The sequence below is a fragment of the Branchiostoma lanceolatum genome, chromosome 1 (genome assembly GCF_035083965.1).
Source record: "Branchiostoma lanceolatum isolate klBraLanc5 chromosome 1, klBraLanc5.hap2, whole genome shotgun sequence".
NCBI classification, from domain to species: Eukaryota; Metazoa; Chordata; class Leptocardii; order Amphioxiformes; family Branchiostomatidae; genus Branchiostoma; species Branchiostoma lanceolatum.
In genome coordinates this window covers 1,611,418-1,627,735 of record NC_089722.1, presented here as the reverse complement: position 1 = coordinate 1,627,735, position 16,318 = coordinate 1,611,418, and the positions used below count along the sequence as shown (strand labels likewise).

General features: G+C 42.9%; 1 protein-coding gene and 1 long non-coding RNA gene across 2 annotated transcripts; both read right to left on the bottom strand.

The window, feature by feature from the left end:
- Positions 1-4,375: 4,375 nt before the first annotated feature.
- On the bottom strand, positions 4,376-12,500 carry LOC136425112 (neuronal acetylcholine receptor subunit beta-3-like). Its single transcript, XM_066413910.1, has 10 exons — positions 12,377-12,500; positions 11,637-11,861; positions 10,387-10,596; positions 9,685-9,806; positions 9,133-9,177; positions 8,720-8,829; positions 8,081-8,262; positions 7,231-7,578; positions 5,859-5,991; positions 4,376-4,790 (listed from the first exon to the last, which is right to left on the bottom strand). The coding sequence occupies exons 1-10, from the start codon at positions 12,498-12,500 to the stop codon at positions 4,376-4,378; spliced, it is 1,914 nt and encodes a 637-aa protein (XP_066270007.1).
- Positions 12,501-14,279: 1,779 nt separating this feature from the next.
- On the bottom strand, positions 14,280-16,318 carry LOC136429013 (uncharacterized). Its single transcript, XR_010754698.1, has 3 exons — positions 16,077-16,318; positions 15,353-15,481; positions 14,280-14,393 (listed from the first exon to the last, which is right to left on the bottom strand). It is a non-coding gene; the product is annotated as an uncharacterized lncRNA (long non-coding RNA).

Here is a 16,318-nt window from a genome sequence, read left to right as displayed (position 1 = left end):
GATTTATCTATCTGACGTGTTCTATATGTACCCTTCAAACTTATATGTGAACTTTTGAACTTTCTCTGTGGAATTTTGTTTTCGTAGTTTTTTGTTTCTCCTCCTTGGAATAACTTTGTATAATCTCTCTCGTACAACAAGCACGAAGAAATACACGGAAGATATCGATATCGACAAGAAACATACACGGACTTTTCCTTCTAGTATTGTAACGTTTAAAGACAGTTATGGATCTTAAAATATCAACATGATATCAAATATTACTACGTCAGGCCTCGTTCCTTTTAGTTTAGGAAAAAATAGTAAAAGATATTAAATATACAACTCAAGGCAATCTTAGATTCTGTGGAATGATGTAAATGTGTTGATAATTTCATTTTCATTACTGAAAATTATCTTAAGATTTTCTTGCTATAACGATGCAAATTGTATGATTTCAAAAAGGAGGGATGTATCATGTTGGTATCGCATATGAATAGTTTTCATATTTATTGTACACACCGTGATAGCAAACTACAATAACACAAAATACATACAGTACACTTAAAGACATTGATTAGAACATACCAAACTTGATCAAAGGTGACGTAATACTCTTTCACAGAGAACGTCTAAATTTGACCGATGTAACAACCACCCAGCTTCTACCCCTGCCCATAGTATACCCGGCTTTCATCTGGACTATACCCGGGAATACTCTGGACTGTTACACCGGATTTCGACCACAAGTCCCGGATGTAACAGGTTTTCCAATCTCTGACAATTAGAGCATGCTGGGAGATTAACAACCCTTGCTTTACCCTTTGTACGTCCTGGTGTTTTTTGGGTGTCGGGCTATTTTCATTAAGTACTTTGACTGACGCTAGCACATGTTAGATAAATTCCACCGCTTCTAAATATTATCTCAAGTAATCATGGGGCGAGTGTGCTTAAGGTCAGGGTCACATAGTCATCACGGCAGCAGATGTCGATGGGCATGTAAGCTGCGGGCCAAAGCGGGCCGTAACTTCGCCGTGAGCAATTCATTATCTGCGAAGTCATCGTCCAATAATGTCGGGCGCGACATAGATTCTTCGCGATTTCGGGGATAGTTCAGTTGGTAGGATGTTACACGCAGAGAAAACGTATTTTGTGGAGACTAAAAAAGGTGATATATTCTATCTTTGAGGACTGTTGTATTTTTGTGATCCCCTTTTGTATCCTATAGAATATATTTGTGAATGTTGGCAAGTTGCATTTTAGATTCACTGTTTGCGGAAGTCGCACAATTCTAAATAATTCAACATGCGCCCATCCGCGACGGCGGCAGGTATCGACTTCAGGCCACCTTTGACCTTCTCCTGACGTCACACATCCCGAAGATCAATGCGCGTCAGAAAGGTGGATCGAGTCATTCCTTTGTATTATCCTATTCTATTATCCTTAATTACCCTATTATCGTACGAAAACAGATGAGCTTTCAATCTACTTATCAATTTTCCTAATTGGGCACAATTGGCAATGAACATGTTTGCCTATACAGACCACAGCAGTTCGCAGGCGTATCCTACAATGCATCGCGGTTTCCGGTCCCCAGAAGATATATGCGTTGGACCCACAGTGTGTTGGACCGGAAGTTTTGTTTCAGTTTGAATCATGGCGGCATTGACCTTGTTTATGTGCACTGTGTTTTCTTTTATACAGACGTTATACCGAATTGATGAAATATCTCAAAGAAACATGGCAAATATTCCAAACGGTCCCAAAATCTCATCCGCCAGCGGTGCTCAACAGCGGTGATTTCACATCGGGAAGTAGTCTAGATCGCCGCGTTCGTAATTTCCCCTGACAAGGGTTGAAATGTGAAACCGTAACGTTCTTAGATTGGTAAGGAAATCTTCGACGACCTGAAAGTAATTTTGTGATGCGGAATTTATCGTGAGTCTATACTAGAGGCCACGCGGTTATGTAGTTCAAGTGGTGCTCGGTATCTAACGACTGTGCGTGAGATGGATAACGTACAGTGGATTCATTCCTCAAGCTGACCGACATCTTTCACACCGCAGTCGTCCCTCAGTAAGGACCAGTAAGACTTCTGGAGCCACATATATAGTTCCCGTTTAGAACTTATATTCAGTCTACTACCACGACCGGTTTCGCCGTGACAGCTTTTTCAAATGTACAGACTAAATGACACAAGTACATGAGGTCCTAACTTATATACCTTTTCAATGCATAGTGCCCTACCTCCTAACACGCCTTAGCGTGAGATGTTTTGATGGTATGTAATCTTAGCCTTTATCAGGGGCATAACCTTGACTTTGGGTCAGGCCACTGCCGAGCGCCCCTTGGACCCTGCCCTCGAAGTCTGCCTCGTAACTGTTGCCAGTAGGTCAGCACGTTTCCTGGTTGTTTCCGTAGCAGGGCACGTTTTTACAGGGAGGGGTTGTTAGCCCTTACCCTTTAACATGCTCGAGGCACCTACTCAAACTCGGAGCCCTCATTTTACGTCACTTCCGAAAGTCGAGTGCAGCCCCAACCGAGAAGCCCTGTCCAAGGATTGAACCGGTGTCTCCCAGTTATCAACTAATTGGAACAAGGAGTTCAATTGTGAGGCTGTAATATATCCTTTAATTGTAACTATAGGTCTGAAGAACTGCGTTCACCGTGAATTTAACACGTGTCTGATGGAAGCTGTTATTCAGAGACTCAGAAATTCGTCTTTTTGGTGGATAATTTCAGGATTTGGACTTGTTGATTTCATTTCCGTCAAGACTTTAAGTCGATAGAGACTCGGATAAGGGTCTCTAAGGGCAGAATTGATTCCGAAGAGTTCCCGATCGGAGGCTTCGGAGCCTGTAAATTTTGAAATATTCGCTTGAAAGGCAGTCAACAAAATTTCCAACTTCGATTCATGGAATCATGCCATTTTAGATCAATGTATTGACTTGAAACGCTATTCATGCCAGTTTAGATGAACATATTGACTTGAAACTCAATTAATGCAACTTTAGATAAATATATTGACTAGAGCCGATATGTTAAAAATAAGGAGAACGCTAGCGACCCCAAAAAACACCCCTCCCAATGAAATGGTATGGCTACCCTGCGACGTCACAAAATCAAGATGGCGGCCACCCCACATGCCAGCGGATCCAACAAAGGTTTTGCTACGCAAACCTGTAAAAACAACTGAACATGAATATTAGAACATGGGGAGACGAAGGCGGTCAGGTTGAAGCGCCCGCGTTGCTATGGAGTGCATTTATCATTCATATCGCTAGGTGTCGCCGTGATCAAGGGCACAACAACGCCTGCTGCCATGCTGCTGTTGCAAACCGTGATTGTACACTTGCAAATATAGCGTTTTGAAACAAACTTACCAGGCTTTATTTTGTGGAAAAAGAACTCTGATAAAGATATATTGAACTAGCGACATCTTGCTCGTGTGAAGCACAATAATAGTGGGCAAAAATTCCCTGGATATTTACAAGCACAATTAAAATATCATTACATATTCAGGAATACAATTATGGATACAGCAATACTTATATAGATATACATATATCTATACTTCCTCCCTTTGATTACATATACAGTAACACACGAGACTCACAAATAAAGCATAGGTAAAATCCACTGCAAGTTCAATGTTAGGAAACCAAAATATTCATAACATCAGGCTTTTCCCGCGAGGACGTTTTCATAAACTGATACGTACAACACAAATAAAACTCTGCCTTTACATATTAAACTAAATGCAATGTAGGTTTAACAAATTGAACAATAATCATACATGGCTTATTTACCTTTGAAAGAAAAAGTATTGAGTTACTATAGCTAAACATTTTTAAATTCCACATGCGGGTACAAAAAAGGAATCGTTACGAGATTGAGAGAAATAGAATTGTATCAAAATACTAATATATAAAAAAATACTAATACATTGTTATATTGTATCAAGATAGCAATACAATCTCATAAAATACCACATGAATAGGTAAACAAAAGGTGAATCAAAATAGTTCTGCAAGTGCAAATATGCTATCCAGAAATATCGTTATTTGCGTGATTATGCTACCGACCAAATACAGACAACACACGCCAAACCAATATTTGGATCAACTTTTATTTCTAAAAATCGCCCAAAGTCGGCGTAATCGACAGGACGTCGGCCATACTTCGGCCGAAGATGCGCTTTTGAAGCTCGCCAACACGTCGGCCGAGCTGAATTTCTTATTTGTGACGGGGGCTTAAAGAAGGTGACAGGCATCGAAACGTCAACTCTGATGTTATTTTTTGGTTGTGAACTTTGTTACTCAGTCATTCACCAACCCGATCAAATCATTCAATGGTTGTGTTGTCCTGTTGGTCATACCTTGGTGACGTTATTGTCTTACCTACCAAGATGAAGAGTACATGGGATGGCAACGAAAATGCCAGCTACGTACAGAAACAGACAGATCCTATCCAGCACATACGCCAACAACTTGTATTCTGTCACCACTTCGGCATCTCCACTGTTTGCCTTCGCTAGAGCTTCGATACTGCCAGACAGATGCCTGACGCTACTCTTTAGCTCATCCAACGTGCCCTGTAACCCCGGAGCGTTAGAATCAACTTCGTTCTGCTGGGACTTGGTTGGCGGGTGGGTTGTGACGTCATGTCCGTTAGCTACGTCATTTCCGTTAGCTGCACCGGGCCGCACTTTGTTACTCACCGACAGGTTGCAGTGGACCTCGTCACTCTGGAGACCGCCGTGTTCATCGCTTCCGCGCAGCTTTCTTGTCAGGTCTCCCATGAAAAGCATCCTAGAGGGTCCGATAAAATTCATCGTCAACATGTAAAACGAGGGACGCATCGATATCTTTAGTTAAGACTCTGGAGAGATTATAGGATTTCTATTTCCAAACTGGACAAAACCTTCAACTGATGCATCGCGTCCAGGACCAAGGTTGAAGTCGGGGTGCCTGGCATATGTGAAAAGTACGCAATCGAAAGGTTCGTTGGTTGGTTCAGTCCCTTGTAGGTTCTTTATCTATTTTGAAAATTGATTCCCAATTTTATGGTCAGATCTCCCATGAAAAGCATCCTAGAGGGTGCGAGAAAGGGCATCACCAATATGTAAAGGAAACAACGTATAGATATCTTTAATTAAGACACTAGAGAGATAGTGTAATTTCGATTTCCAACTGGACGACACTTTCACCCGAAGCATTTCGATGTTTCGAATTCCTTGCTGATTTCAGTAGCCTGGTATATTTTTTTACAGGGAGGGGTTGCTAGCCCTTCCCCTTTTCAAATTTAACGTGCTTGGATCACCTCCTCGAACACGGGACCCCATTTTGTGTCCCTTCCGAAAGACGTGTGCAGCCCCAACCGAGATGCCCTTCCCAGGATTGAACCAGAGTCTCCCAGTTACCAACTAAATGTGTGCAGGAGCTAGACTATGAGGCTGTTACCAGTTGAGCTACAGGTACTACTCTCCAAATGTTTGGCCTGACGACATAAAGAAAACGGGGCAAAATAGAAAGCCCGACAAAAACGCCTAAAACACGCCGGAGCCGAACCTCTGCTTGGAGAGTAACAGATGTAACCTGATGAGCACTGTCCCAGAATATAATGTGCGTACGTGGGACTCAGGGCGATCGGCCTGGCTGGTGAATTGTTTCTATGTATCAATAATCAGTAGCAAAGTCAACTTTTAACAACTTTCAACAATAACAATAAATAAGTGTGGAGCAAATATGTATCTGTTGTATATCATGTGATTGTAAACCCTGCAGCAATTCACCACTGGCCACCATTGCACGGGTAATTTCTGACCAATAAACCATTATTATTATAACTAAAAACAACAGTAACAGGGACACCCCTACCTCGCCAGGTATTGCAGGAAGACCCTCCGTGCCCAGGGAGGCAGGGCGCCCTTCCGGTCATGGATGATGATGATGCAGAGAGTCACCAGCATGAAGCCGCCCATCATCCCCATGGCAACGATGATCAACTTGGCTGTGGCGAAACAACAGGAGATTAATACATACAAAGATGTGCGACTCACAACTTTTAGGGATGAGGCCATACTGATTTAATTATATGGATCACATCTTATAGGCACCCTAAACTGATGTAAGCGAGAAAAAAAAAAGGTTGCGCGAGGAAAGGTTGCCTTCATTAAATCTATGATGTGGTCAGAAAGGTTGAACAAATGACTGAGCACACAGGACGTGCAAATACATATGGTAATTATATACTTAGTGACTGCTATTTCATAGTTACAAAGTATTAAATTTTATGTGATTTTTACTGACATTATGACCCCAACGTTAGATATTAGACAAGATAAAGGCAAAAACAATTAAACTAGGGGACCCAAACCTAAACCACTTCTTCCTTCAAAAGCCATCGGAAAATCAAGGGCACAGCATGTCCAGGACAAAGGATGCAATAACGGAGTTTCTGCCGCAATACCAAGATCAACCGCCAAGAGGCCCAAAATCAAAAGGCACCATCGCCTCCACAACACCTCTCTGGCTCATTCCCCGACGTCGAGGATTAGTGGGAAGGGCAGGCCCTCTGATGGCTGAACAGTCCTATCCTGGAGAGGCATGCTCGCCCGCATCGCTCGCAGATGAAGTGGGCCTGGGCTGGTAGATTCTGAGCAGCCGCCTTTCTCCTCCTTCGGCTCTCCTCTGCATGCTTCCTTCTGGCTAGTTCAAATTTACTAGACCTCTCTCTCTCTCTCCCATAGCTTAGTCAGCCGCGTCGGGGCAGCACAGCTCTCAGTGAAAGCTCTGCACTGCTGGTGGTCTTCCGCCAGTCTGGTCATCTGGTTGGCTGAATGACCGCTCCACTCCTTTAGCCTTTTTAGGTCTGTGATCCACGACCGGCGCACACTCCGCTTTTCCCTGAAGGATTGTGTGTGCAAGAGTGCCTACCCACATACTAAAAATAAATAGCACTCCATCCAGAGGTTCTTAAGCTATAGCTGCGGATATACATACACACAAGTAATGAAACGGAGCCAAAACCTATACTTCCATTTCCATTTCTATGGAGGTAATAAACAAATGTTTACACCGATGCATGAAGGGCAGGGTGCCCTTGATTTATTTTGATTTGATTTGATTTGATTTGATTTGACAGGGAGGAAGCCCGTGACGACGACCAGCGAAACCACCCAAGGGCTACAAAACTGGGAGCCACCCTTATGCGTCTTATCAAGACGTCTGGGATACTTTAAGGCCTTACCGATGAAGGGCAGGGTGCCCTTGACAGGGAGGAAGCCCGTGACGACCACCAGCGACACCACCATGGACAGCAGCACGGTGATGCCGAACCCGATCCTGTCGCCCTTGTCGATGGGCATGATGAAGGTGATGATCATGAGGACCACCAGGATGATGCAGGGGGAGATGGTTGTGGCGTAGTGGTACCCAGGGTCCCGCTGGATGGTGATGGTGAGGCAGGCCGTGTTGTTGGCGGCGGAGAGGGTGACGCGTCCGCTCCACTCCCCGGTGACGATCGGCGCGCTGGTCTTGCTGCAGGTCAGGAAGTCTCCATCATCTGGAGCTGTGCCTGTTATGTTCTTGGCACAAGCTGTGGAAAAACGACAACAACAACAACAACGACACATCAAGATTTTATCGCATCGCTGCACATTACTATCGAGAATTGAATATGTATCGGGTGCGCCCTTGTTACCCGAATGCACAGAAGAAGATCTTTATTGACACAACAAAAGCACAGCGACTTTCGTAAGGTCTACTACATACATACATACAAACGAATAAGTGCATACAAATGAGTTTGAATACACACAATCATATGGGATAGAGCAACATATCGAAATATCACATATCATATACTTATGCACATACTGTTCTGTTCCTTTTTTTAAATGATTATTGCCTTTTTCTGATATGAAAAATTTGGTAACTACAAAGTTCTTTTAAAACAACTGTCATCCTCAAACCTCATAATAATTTATAGAAATAGTCGTAATCAAACCATTTTTTCCCAATTTCTACTTCTCTATTCTTCCTTATAGGCTATGTCTTATCGTCTACAGTATAATGAATATATGATAATATAAGGGTACCTATTATAGTGTCCGGTCCTCCCTTTAAGCAAACGGGACATGTCATGTTGTCTAGTGGGAACAAGAACGGGTCCAAGGTGCATGTTGTGGAGGCCAGAAACTCTAAGGTCCTCTGGACCTTTCCCGTGTTCGACACTCTCACGTCAGTTGAAGGGAATCCGCCTTTGTATTCTGTGTTAAAACTGTTAGAGAGGTTGGAATTGGTAAGCAGTTAATGATATCATCTTCATATGCAATGCCATCGCCATGTAGTGTTTTATAGCAGGTCTGTATTATTGTTTGCCAACGTTACAGTAGATTCTAGTATCCTGATCATGTATAGAACAGTCTGCAGCCATTATGCTATAAAATCTGTCAGAGCATTAATGGTATTCATGCCTAGCAGACTTTGACTAGGCTGGTACCCGTCCCTATTGAAGCTGCGGGCTTTCTTGTAGCTCACTCCGCAAATTACAGATATATAGGGGACTACAGGAACCCCGGCAGCTGAAGTAGGGATGGCTACCAGGTTAGTCAAAGCCACTACGATTCGCCATTTTTTTTGCATCGTACAAAGCATCGCCGTAGAATTCATATACTTTTCAATATCATAAATCAAACCATATTCGTATGAAAAAAGCTCAGGAAATGTTTACATACTTCCGTTTGAGCGTCAAGCCGGGTTTCCAGACCGTGTCGTCCCCCGCGTAGATGACCTCTAACCCCCCGTACTCGTTCCTTCGCCACTCCAAACGCTCGTCCTCCCATTCCTATGGCGAAATGTCAGGAGCAGAGGTTAGTTTGAACGGACACATTATGAGATTTTGTGGATATGGGCAGTCATAGATCATAAATGCCCTTTTTTGGTTTATGTAAAAAAAGACAATTATGGTAAATTGTGGATTGATTTTGGTTTCGATTGACATTGGTGAATGACTCTCATCAACAGCAATCTGCATTGTAAAGTTACGTATTCTATAAAATTCCTTTGTATTATTACTAGCTTAATATACATTTATTTCCCCATGTTTGTACGATTATTGAAATAAATCTATATCAAACGATGTACTTACCAGTGCAATCTTAACAGCCGTTACTATCTGTTCATTCTTTTCATCCTGAAAAGTTAAAAAGTTAGAGAAAGATGAATGAATAAATAAAATATGATTATCAATCTAGATTGTGCTATATTGATTGTAGAATGAACAAAACATATTATGAATGTCTCATTCCCACCTAAAATGCTAGTATCCTATGTAGTACTACGTTTACTCAACATAAAGTGATTAGTTTCATTATTTTTGTTGCATTGTCAAGAACGGTTCGATGACCGTCTGCCATCTTCTTCAGGGCAATACTAACTGGTTCACTTTCCCTGCAGCTAGGTGAACCAGTGTATGCAAATGAATCAGTCAGAACATTGCCCTGAAGAAGATAACAGACGCCCATTGAAACGTCGGCTCTTGCTAAATATATGGTTGTGAATAAAGAACTTGCTATTCAGTAATTCACCAACCTGATGAAACTATTCACGGATATTTGTTCAAACACACAAGAAAAAGCAACACAAACGAAAATGATAGTTTCATATCGACTGCACTTATAACTACATATTTGGGACTTACCAGTGATATGACGTTTTCGATGTAGGCGTGGACGTAAACAGTTCCCCCCTTCGACGGAGCGAAGGCCTTGTTGTACACCTCCGCGCTGAAGATGTCCCTGGTCAGCGTCAACTTGTGGTCCACTGCAAAATATTGGATTACATTACAAGCTGAGAATAGCGGTAGGAATGCCAATTTGTTGTGATGAAAAACAAAATAATCCATCTTGACACGTACTAGATTTGTAAAGAAAGGTTATCAACATACATTTTTACCTCATCATGGAAGGTAGTTCGTCTTTTGAAAAGTTTGACTAATAAAGTAAAAAAATGACCATTTTTCAGCTGCCCTTATGGGTCTTCTTCGTCAAGTGATTCACCCACTATCGTTCTAACATACTTTAGTCTTCCGTATGTGTGACGTCACAATCGGGATCAAAAGTACCCGAAAGTCGGTACCTGCCACCGTTTCGTTACCGACTTATGTTTCGGTCCCATTTCCAATCCAGGGCCCGGCCGGGCTATTTGCGAAAATGAAAAATACGAAATGCATATCAAGAAAATACATGATATATGGGAGTTATCGTTTTACGTTTTGTGTCTTTTGTTGTCTTTTATATCATATTTTTCGTTCCCACAAGCTGCCCGACGGGGCCCCGGATTGGAAATGGGGCCGAATCATTACTACTATCTTTGACCCTTAACGTAAAAAAAGGAAGCTAACCTTCGCAGTGAGGCAGTCTTGAGGACCATCTTGCTGTGGTTTGATTTTGAGTTTGAGTGACGATACACTGTGCCCTGTTGGGTGGAGAGTCCTCCCGGAACTTGTAGCCTCTGTCACACGTGAACGTGATCCAATCGCCGTCTTTGAAAAACTTCAGCAGAGGGCTCCTCTGTCCGAAGGAGGGTTTCCCAGGATCTCTGCAGCCAACGCCTGCAAAACAAATGAGTGAGTGCGGCTGTTCATCAATGTGATGTATAGGCTCAAAACACTTGGAACAAGTTAGCATATTCCATAAGTTGCCTGTATGCCACAATTTATTTATTTATCACTCATTCACAATTGCATTCCCTCTGAACTGAGTGCCATTTGTTACAGTCTTCATTAAAATCATCATCAATGCACAAAGACAAACAGAAAGTTGTTAAAATATTCCCAATATTACTTCAAGTCAAGTCATGCGAGATACAATGTAAGTGGAAACTGAATGTTCATGCCCCGGAAGGTAAGTTGTTGTACAGTCTGATGGCGCAATGCAGGAAGGATTGCTGCAGTCTCTTGGCAAAGGGAACAGTGATGTTGTGTTCTTCCTGTGGCAGAGTGTCTTTGAGCAGGAACCAGGTAGTGCAAAGGATGGTCAGTTCTCAGCATAGCCTTGAACAGAGTCACTTTGTCACAAGATGTTTGTTTGATTGCCACTGTGCACATTGAGCTCATTAACATACACAGTATGATCATCTTCATAGGCATCATACGTGAAGCTCAACAGGTGGCAGCCTCACAGTTGAGCTTCTGGTTACAGCAACTGGGAGACCATGGTTCGAATCCGGGGAAGTGGTTAGAACTGCATTCATCTTTCGGGAGGGACGAAAAAATAATCTCCAAGCAGATCTCCACGGTGCCAAAATCGTACAAGCTAGCCAGAGAAGCTCCAGTCAGCCAGAGAAGTTTCTCCTTCTGCCAGTTGGATACGGTCTTTGCAACCGTTGGGTCTGCTTGGAGAAAAATGGGGGTTCCGTGATCGAGAAGGTGCTTCCAGCACGTCAAAAGGCACCACAACAGCCTCATTACTCAGATGTGTACCTACTGGCTGTACTGCAGATGAAGGCACTACAACAGCCTCATTACTCAGATGGGTACCTACTGGCTGTACTGCAGATGAAGGCACTACAACAGCCTCATTACTCAGATGGGTACCTACTGGCTGTACTTCAGATGAATCTATTACAATCAGGTACGTTTGTTATACGTACCGTCGCAAGGAACGATGTCGCAATCCTCGAACCCTCCTTCGACGTAACACCAGGGTCGCTGCCTGCCGTCCGGGTTGCGACAGAAGCTGCTCTCCAGGTTCGCCCAGGCGTACGTCTCCCGCAAGCCTCTGTGCGTGTCAAGGTCCCACCGCTCACAGGCCATCCCCGATTTTGATAAGGTCTCGTCTCCTCTGTAATTTGCTCCATTCCCGTTGAAGCACTCATCTAGAATAGAGAAACAAATTAACGATACGATATCATAAGAGAAATCAGATGCTTTTGTGACATTTTGTATTTGTTGCGAAGTGTTATCTTTACGTTCGAAGTAGTCTCTGCCAGGCTCCGGACGTGGTTCACCATTGGAAAGAGTAGAAATCGGCCAAATGGACAGATAACACGCCAGAGGAGGTAAATTGTTTGCAACGTCAGGCTCTGGAACCTGGTAGAGGCTACATTCGAAGTGCTAACGTTTTGCTTAGTCGTTTACGGATCCATGATTGTTTAGCCGGAGTCACTGCAGAAAAATACCTTGCTTCGCAGGTCACTGAGCCCCTCTATCGTGTCAGGTTAGATTCTCTGTCGAAAAATACTCTCGATCATCTGGCGATATCGAAATTCGGCGACCCTCTGGCGATCAACAATTTCTGTTGAAAGTCGTTAGTGTAAAATAATGCCAATATGTAACATAAACCAAACCATACCAAACGATTTACGCAGATGATACACTACAAGATCCTCACATCGAAAGATGTTTCGGATGATGTCGTACTGGAAAGGACGTGCATTACCTCCATTCTTCGTTAAGAGTGGAATGTTGTAGCAGCTGGCGTTCGGGAAAATCTCACAAGAAGGGAAAGACGCCATCATCGTTTCATCCATGCAGGACGGTCGCACCTCTTCGCACCAGGAGCGACACGGCAGTCGGTGGTGTCTGTAACGTTACAATCCAATATGAAGTGTTACAACCTGAATGGAGTTTAAACGCCAACACAATAAATTTGACTTACCCAAATTTTCGACCTATCAGCTACAGTCTTTGTCAAGGAGTGAACCATCCACTGCTTCTGTGGTAAGTCCACTTTAGGTAAGTCCAATTTTTTGTGTTGGCGTTTATAGTTTAAACTCCATTCAGAATGACTTCTACCAACACAGCTGAACTTTCAAGTGTTAAAACCAATGAACAGCTACAACTGGGGGTACTCTAACGTTAGATGCTTATTATGAACATTTAACCAGAGAAGAGGCTAGGGTCAGCTGGTTCTTGCTGCGGTCAGTTGGGTACCCGGAAACACAAGTTTCCTTTTCCTACGTCTTACCGAAATGCTGGCCAGGTCTCTATGTCGTGTCGTATTCCATATCCAATCGAAGCAAGTATCAGCTAACTATTTCGAATTCGTCTTGATAATCGTGATTTTTTTATCTAATACAATGATTCAGACAAGCACTTTCCTGTTAGGCTCTACCAGCCTCCGCGGGTCGCTGGGAAAATAGTAGAAATTGGCCAAATAGAGTCAATTGTATGAAGAGAGTCGGCTACGGAGAGAGGGTCCAATATTGACTGCGAATGTAACCCTCCATGGCCAAAGTCCCCCGGCGTAGTTAGTCTGATAGAGACTACTTTCCTGTAGCTGATCAACACTTACCTAGTACTCTAACCGATGTTCTTGATCTGACGAGCTCTTAGTTATACCGTCTTTGAAACTTTTAATTCAATCAATGATACATTTACATTATACACTGGAGTTAATAATCGATACCCTTAATCGTAGGTGTGTGTGCTATGGGGCTAAGGACAGGCATACAGATTTTTAAAGAATCGTAATAAAGTGAATGAATAATATGAACACAAGAATGTGGGATCTTACCGTTGAGTTTGGTTGTTTGCCAGAAGAGTTTGGTTGCAGTTTGGCATAAGAAGTGCACAGACCAACTCATTGATCTCTGGATGACACTCTGAGTGCGCAAGCGCAGTGAGGTTGCCGAGCTGAGTTGCGTTTTGAATATCCTGTATCGTTTGGTGGTTGAAGGGGTTGGGAAGACCGGCCTGGTGGTACGACAGAACTCTGCACAGGCTGAAGTCGGGTGGGATACTTTCACAATCTGCAGAAAAGAACGTGAAAATAATGGTGTAAACGCTAAACTCATTTTTTTCGCCAATTTTCTTGTGCAGGATAATTGTCGATAAGATCATATCAACTATGAAAATTAGCTTTCCTTAGAATCCAGGGGATAAAGTGACTGTAATATATTGTTTATATACTGTAAGCATCTAGCATAAGACTATGGGTCTGAAAATGTGAAACATACATATACAGGCATACTCCGTCTGTTTCTCCTTTAGTTTGTCCGCAGTTTTTCGGCATAGGTTCTGTACCGGATACTCAACTGTAAATTTTTATATCACTATCTTTATCATCTTTATGACCCTTATTTTCCAAAGGTTTTAGTGTGCCCATTGTATATAGAAGTTGCACAGATCTGCTAGCTTGCACGGCCAACTGGGGGGGGGGGGGGTCCAAAGAAGGGTCATATATGTGTTTCTATATATATCTATATCAAAAGCTCCCTTCTTTTAATTCAACGCAAGTATACTGTCAACAATCACATAGAAAATACACAATGAAAAGGAGGACGTACCACAAGACCCCTCGTCACTCGCATCACTGCAGTCGACTTCTCCGTTACACCGTCTCCATGACTCCACACACGTCACGCCGTCTCCGCAGCGGTACTGGCCCACCGTGCAGTTGGCGAACACTGTGATGCAGAACAAGCACAACAAGATCTTAGCACGACCAGGACAAAAGATACAAAAACCGGAAGGTCACGCACAAGAGGGCCCAAAATCGACCTTGACATTCGTCTTCCCATGACCTACCCACGTATGTACCAAATATCATCGTAATCCCTCCAGAGGTTCTTGAGATATGCTGACAACAAAATCCGGAAACACGTACACACAGCGACACACAGAGACACACAGACACACACACACAGATATGCCAAAAACTATACCTCCATTTTTCATGTCCGTAACAAGATTGGTAAAGTGAGACATTGCCATAGTGACGGTTGCCTTTGACCACTAACAAATCAAAAGCTTGAGGAATAGTGCGCGTGCCTGAGCTGACAGAACATTTCAAGAGGTATGTCAATAGGTACAACTTGGTCCCTTGCGTATCGTATTACCTGGATGCATAACCTTCATTGACGTTTGTATAGGTATGATTTGGTACAAACAAGATACAAGGTTCTCCAGTAGACCCAGGGATTTCTAAATACCCTGAGAACTTGTGTGCCATGTGCCTGCCAGACAATTTGGTGTACTGATTTGTAAACAACATGCAAATCGATCCAGCCAAAGATTTCGAGTTTTCTACACGACCTTATGAAATACTTGTGTTTAGTGCCTGACAGAAAATGTCAAGAGGTATAACTTGGTACAAACAATACTTGTCAAAGTCACGTGCGTGCAAAAACTATTACCTTACAAATTAGGCCTTACTGGTTTGATTATATAGATCGATGACATCCTCTGGACACCCCAAAGCTGAAGCGAGCGTGCGACAAAAATGTATTTTCTCATTTTGCAGCTTCTTTCTGCGATTAAGAGTATGGTCGCACTTTTTTGGGGGGAACGGACTAAAATTGATGCGCGAACGGATGTAATCCATATGATAGAGTCAGTGTGGGCTGATCTGAATTAATATCCCGACCTTTCGATCTGGCCGTGTACGCAGCCCGGAACCCCTGCCTGGTAATGGTGAAGTCGGAGGTGAACCGAACCATCATGGTACTTCCGGTTGACGTCACGGGGGGAGGGACGTCATCTCCGGTAAAAAGGCCTAAGTAAGAATATTTAAAGACAATCCAGTCTTTAAAACTGGATAAAAATCGGAGATTAGTTCCGGACGCTTCGAGTGACATCCATCACTCTTCTTCAGCGTCATCACTCGAATGAACAGGCAGAAAAAGTCACCTCTAGTCTAACTGGAAAAAACGGTTGAACATGATTTACGTATAATTATGAATATGACAAAGGGGACGAACTCATGAATAACAATACATATATAATTGTAGATGAGTATATCATTATCCATAAAAAATACATATACAAAAGTCACACGTCATGATATCTATTCTTTGATTCCAACCATGTTGTGCTAGGGTCACATTTCCAATCCGGGGCCCGGCCGGGCAGTCTTTGGGAACGAAAAGTACATTATGTATCATATAAAAGACAACAAAAGCACAAAACGTACCCAAAATTATTTAAGAGCATAGCTTGTGCAAATTTATTGACATACACTTAAATTTTTTGCTTCCGCAAACAGCCCGGCCGGGCCCCGGTTAGGAAATGGGACCCTGGCATAAATCAAAGTACCTGTAATAAAATAAAAACATGTCTCGTGTAAGTTTAAACAATATATGATGGTCTACCTATTCTGAGGTTGTCATCAGTTGTGTCTCCATCGTACACGTAGACAAAGTCCCAGTCCTTCTCCACGTGAAACGTCAGAAAGTTGAGGCGGATGACTTTAGGTGGAGTGACGGTGATGCGGTAACGGTAGTCTTGACTGTTCGGGTACCTTTGATTTATGGTTTATTGATTGATTAACATTCACACATGTCGCGAACATGAATTGGAGCTCGGGCATTACAATTTATAGGGTAGCAAAAAC

What these genes read in the sequence shown, in the direction of transcription:
- LOC136425112 (XM_066413910.1), bottom strand. Translation starts at nt 12,500, where the DNA reads ATGGCGTCTTTCCCTTCTTGTGAGATTTTCCCGAACGCCAGCTGCTAC. An exon ending in CGACATCGTTCCTTGCGACG is followed by an intron (nt 10,597 to 11,636) that starts GTACGTATAACA and finishes TTTGTTTTGCAG; the next exon opens with GCGTTGGCTGCAGAGATCCT. An exon ending in GGCTTGACGCTCAAACGGAA is followed by an intron (nt 8,263 to 8,719) that starts GTATGTAAACAT and finishes CCTCTCTAACAG; the next exon opens with TTTTAACACAGAATACAAAG.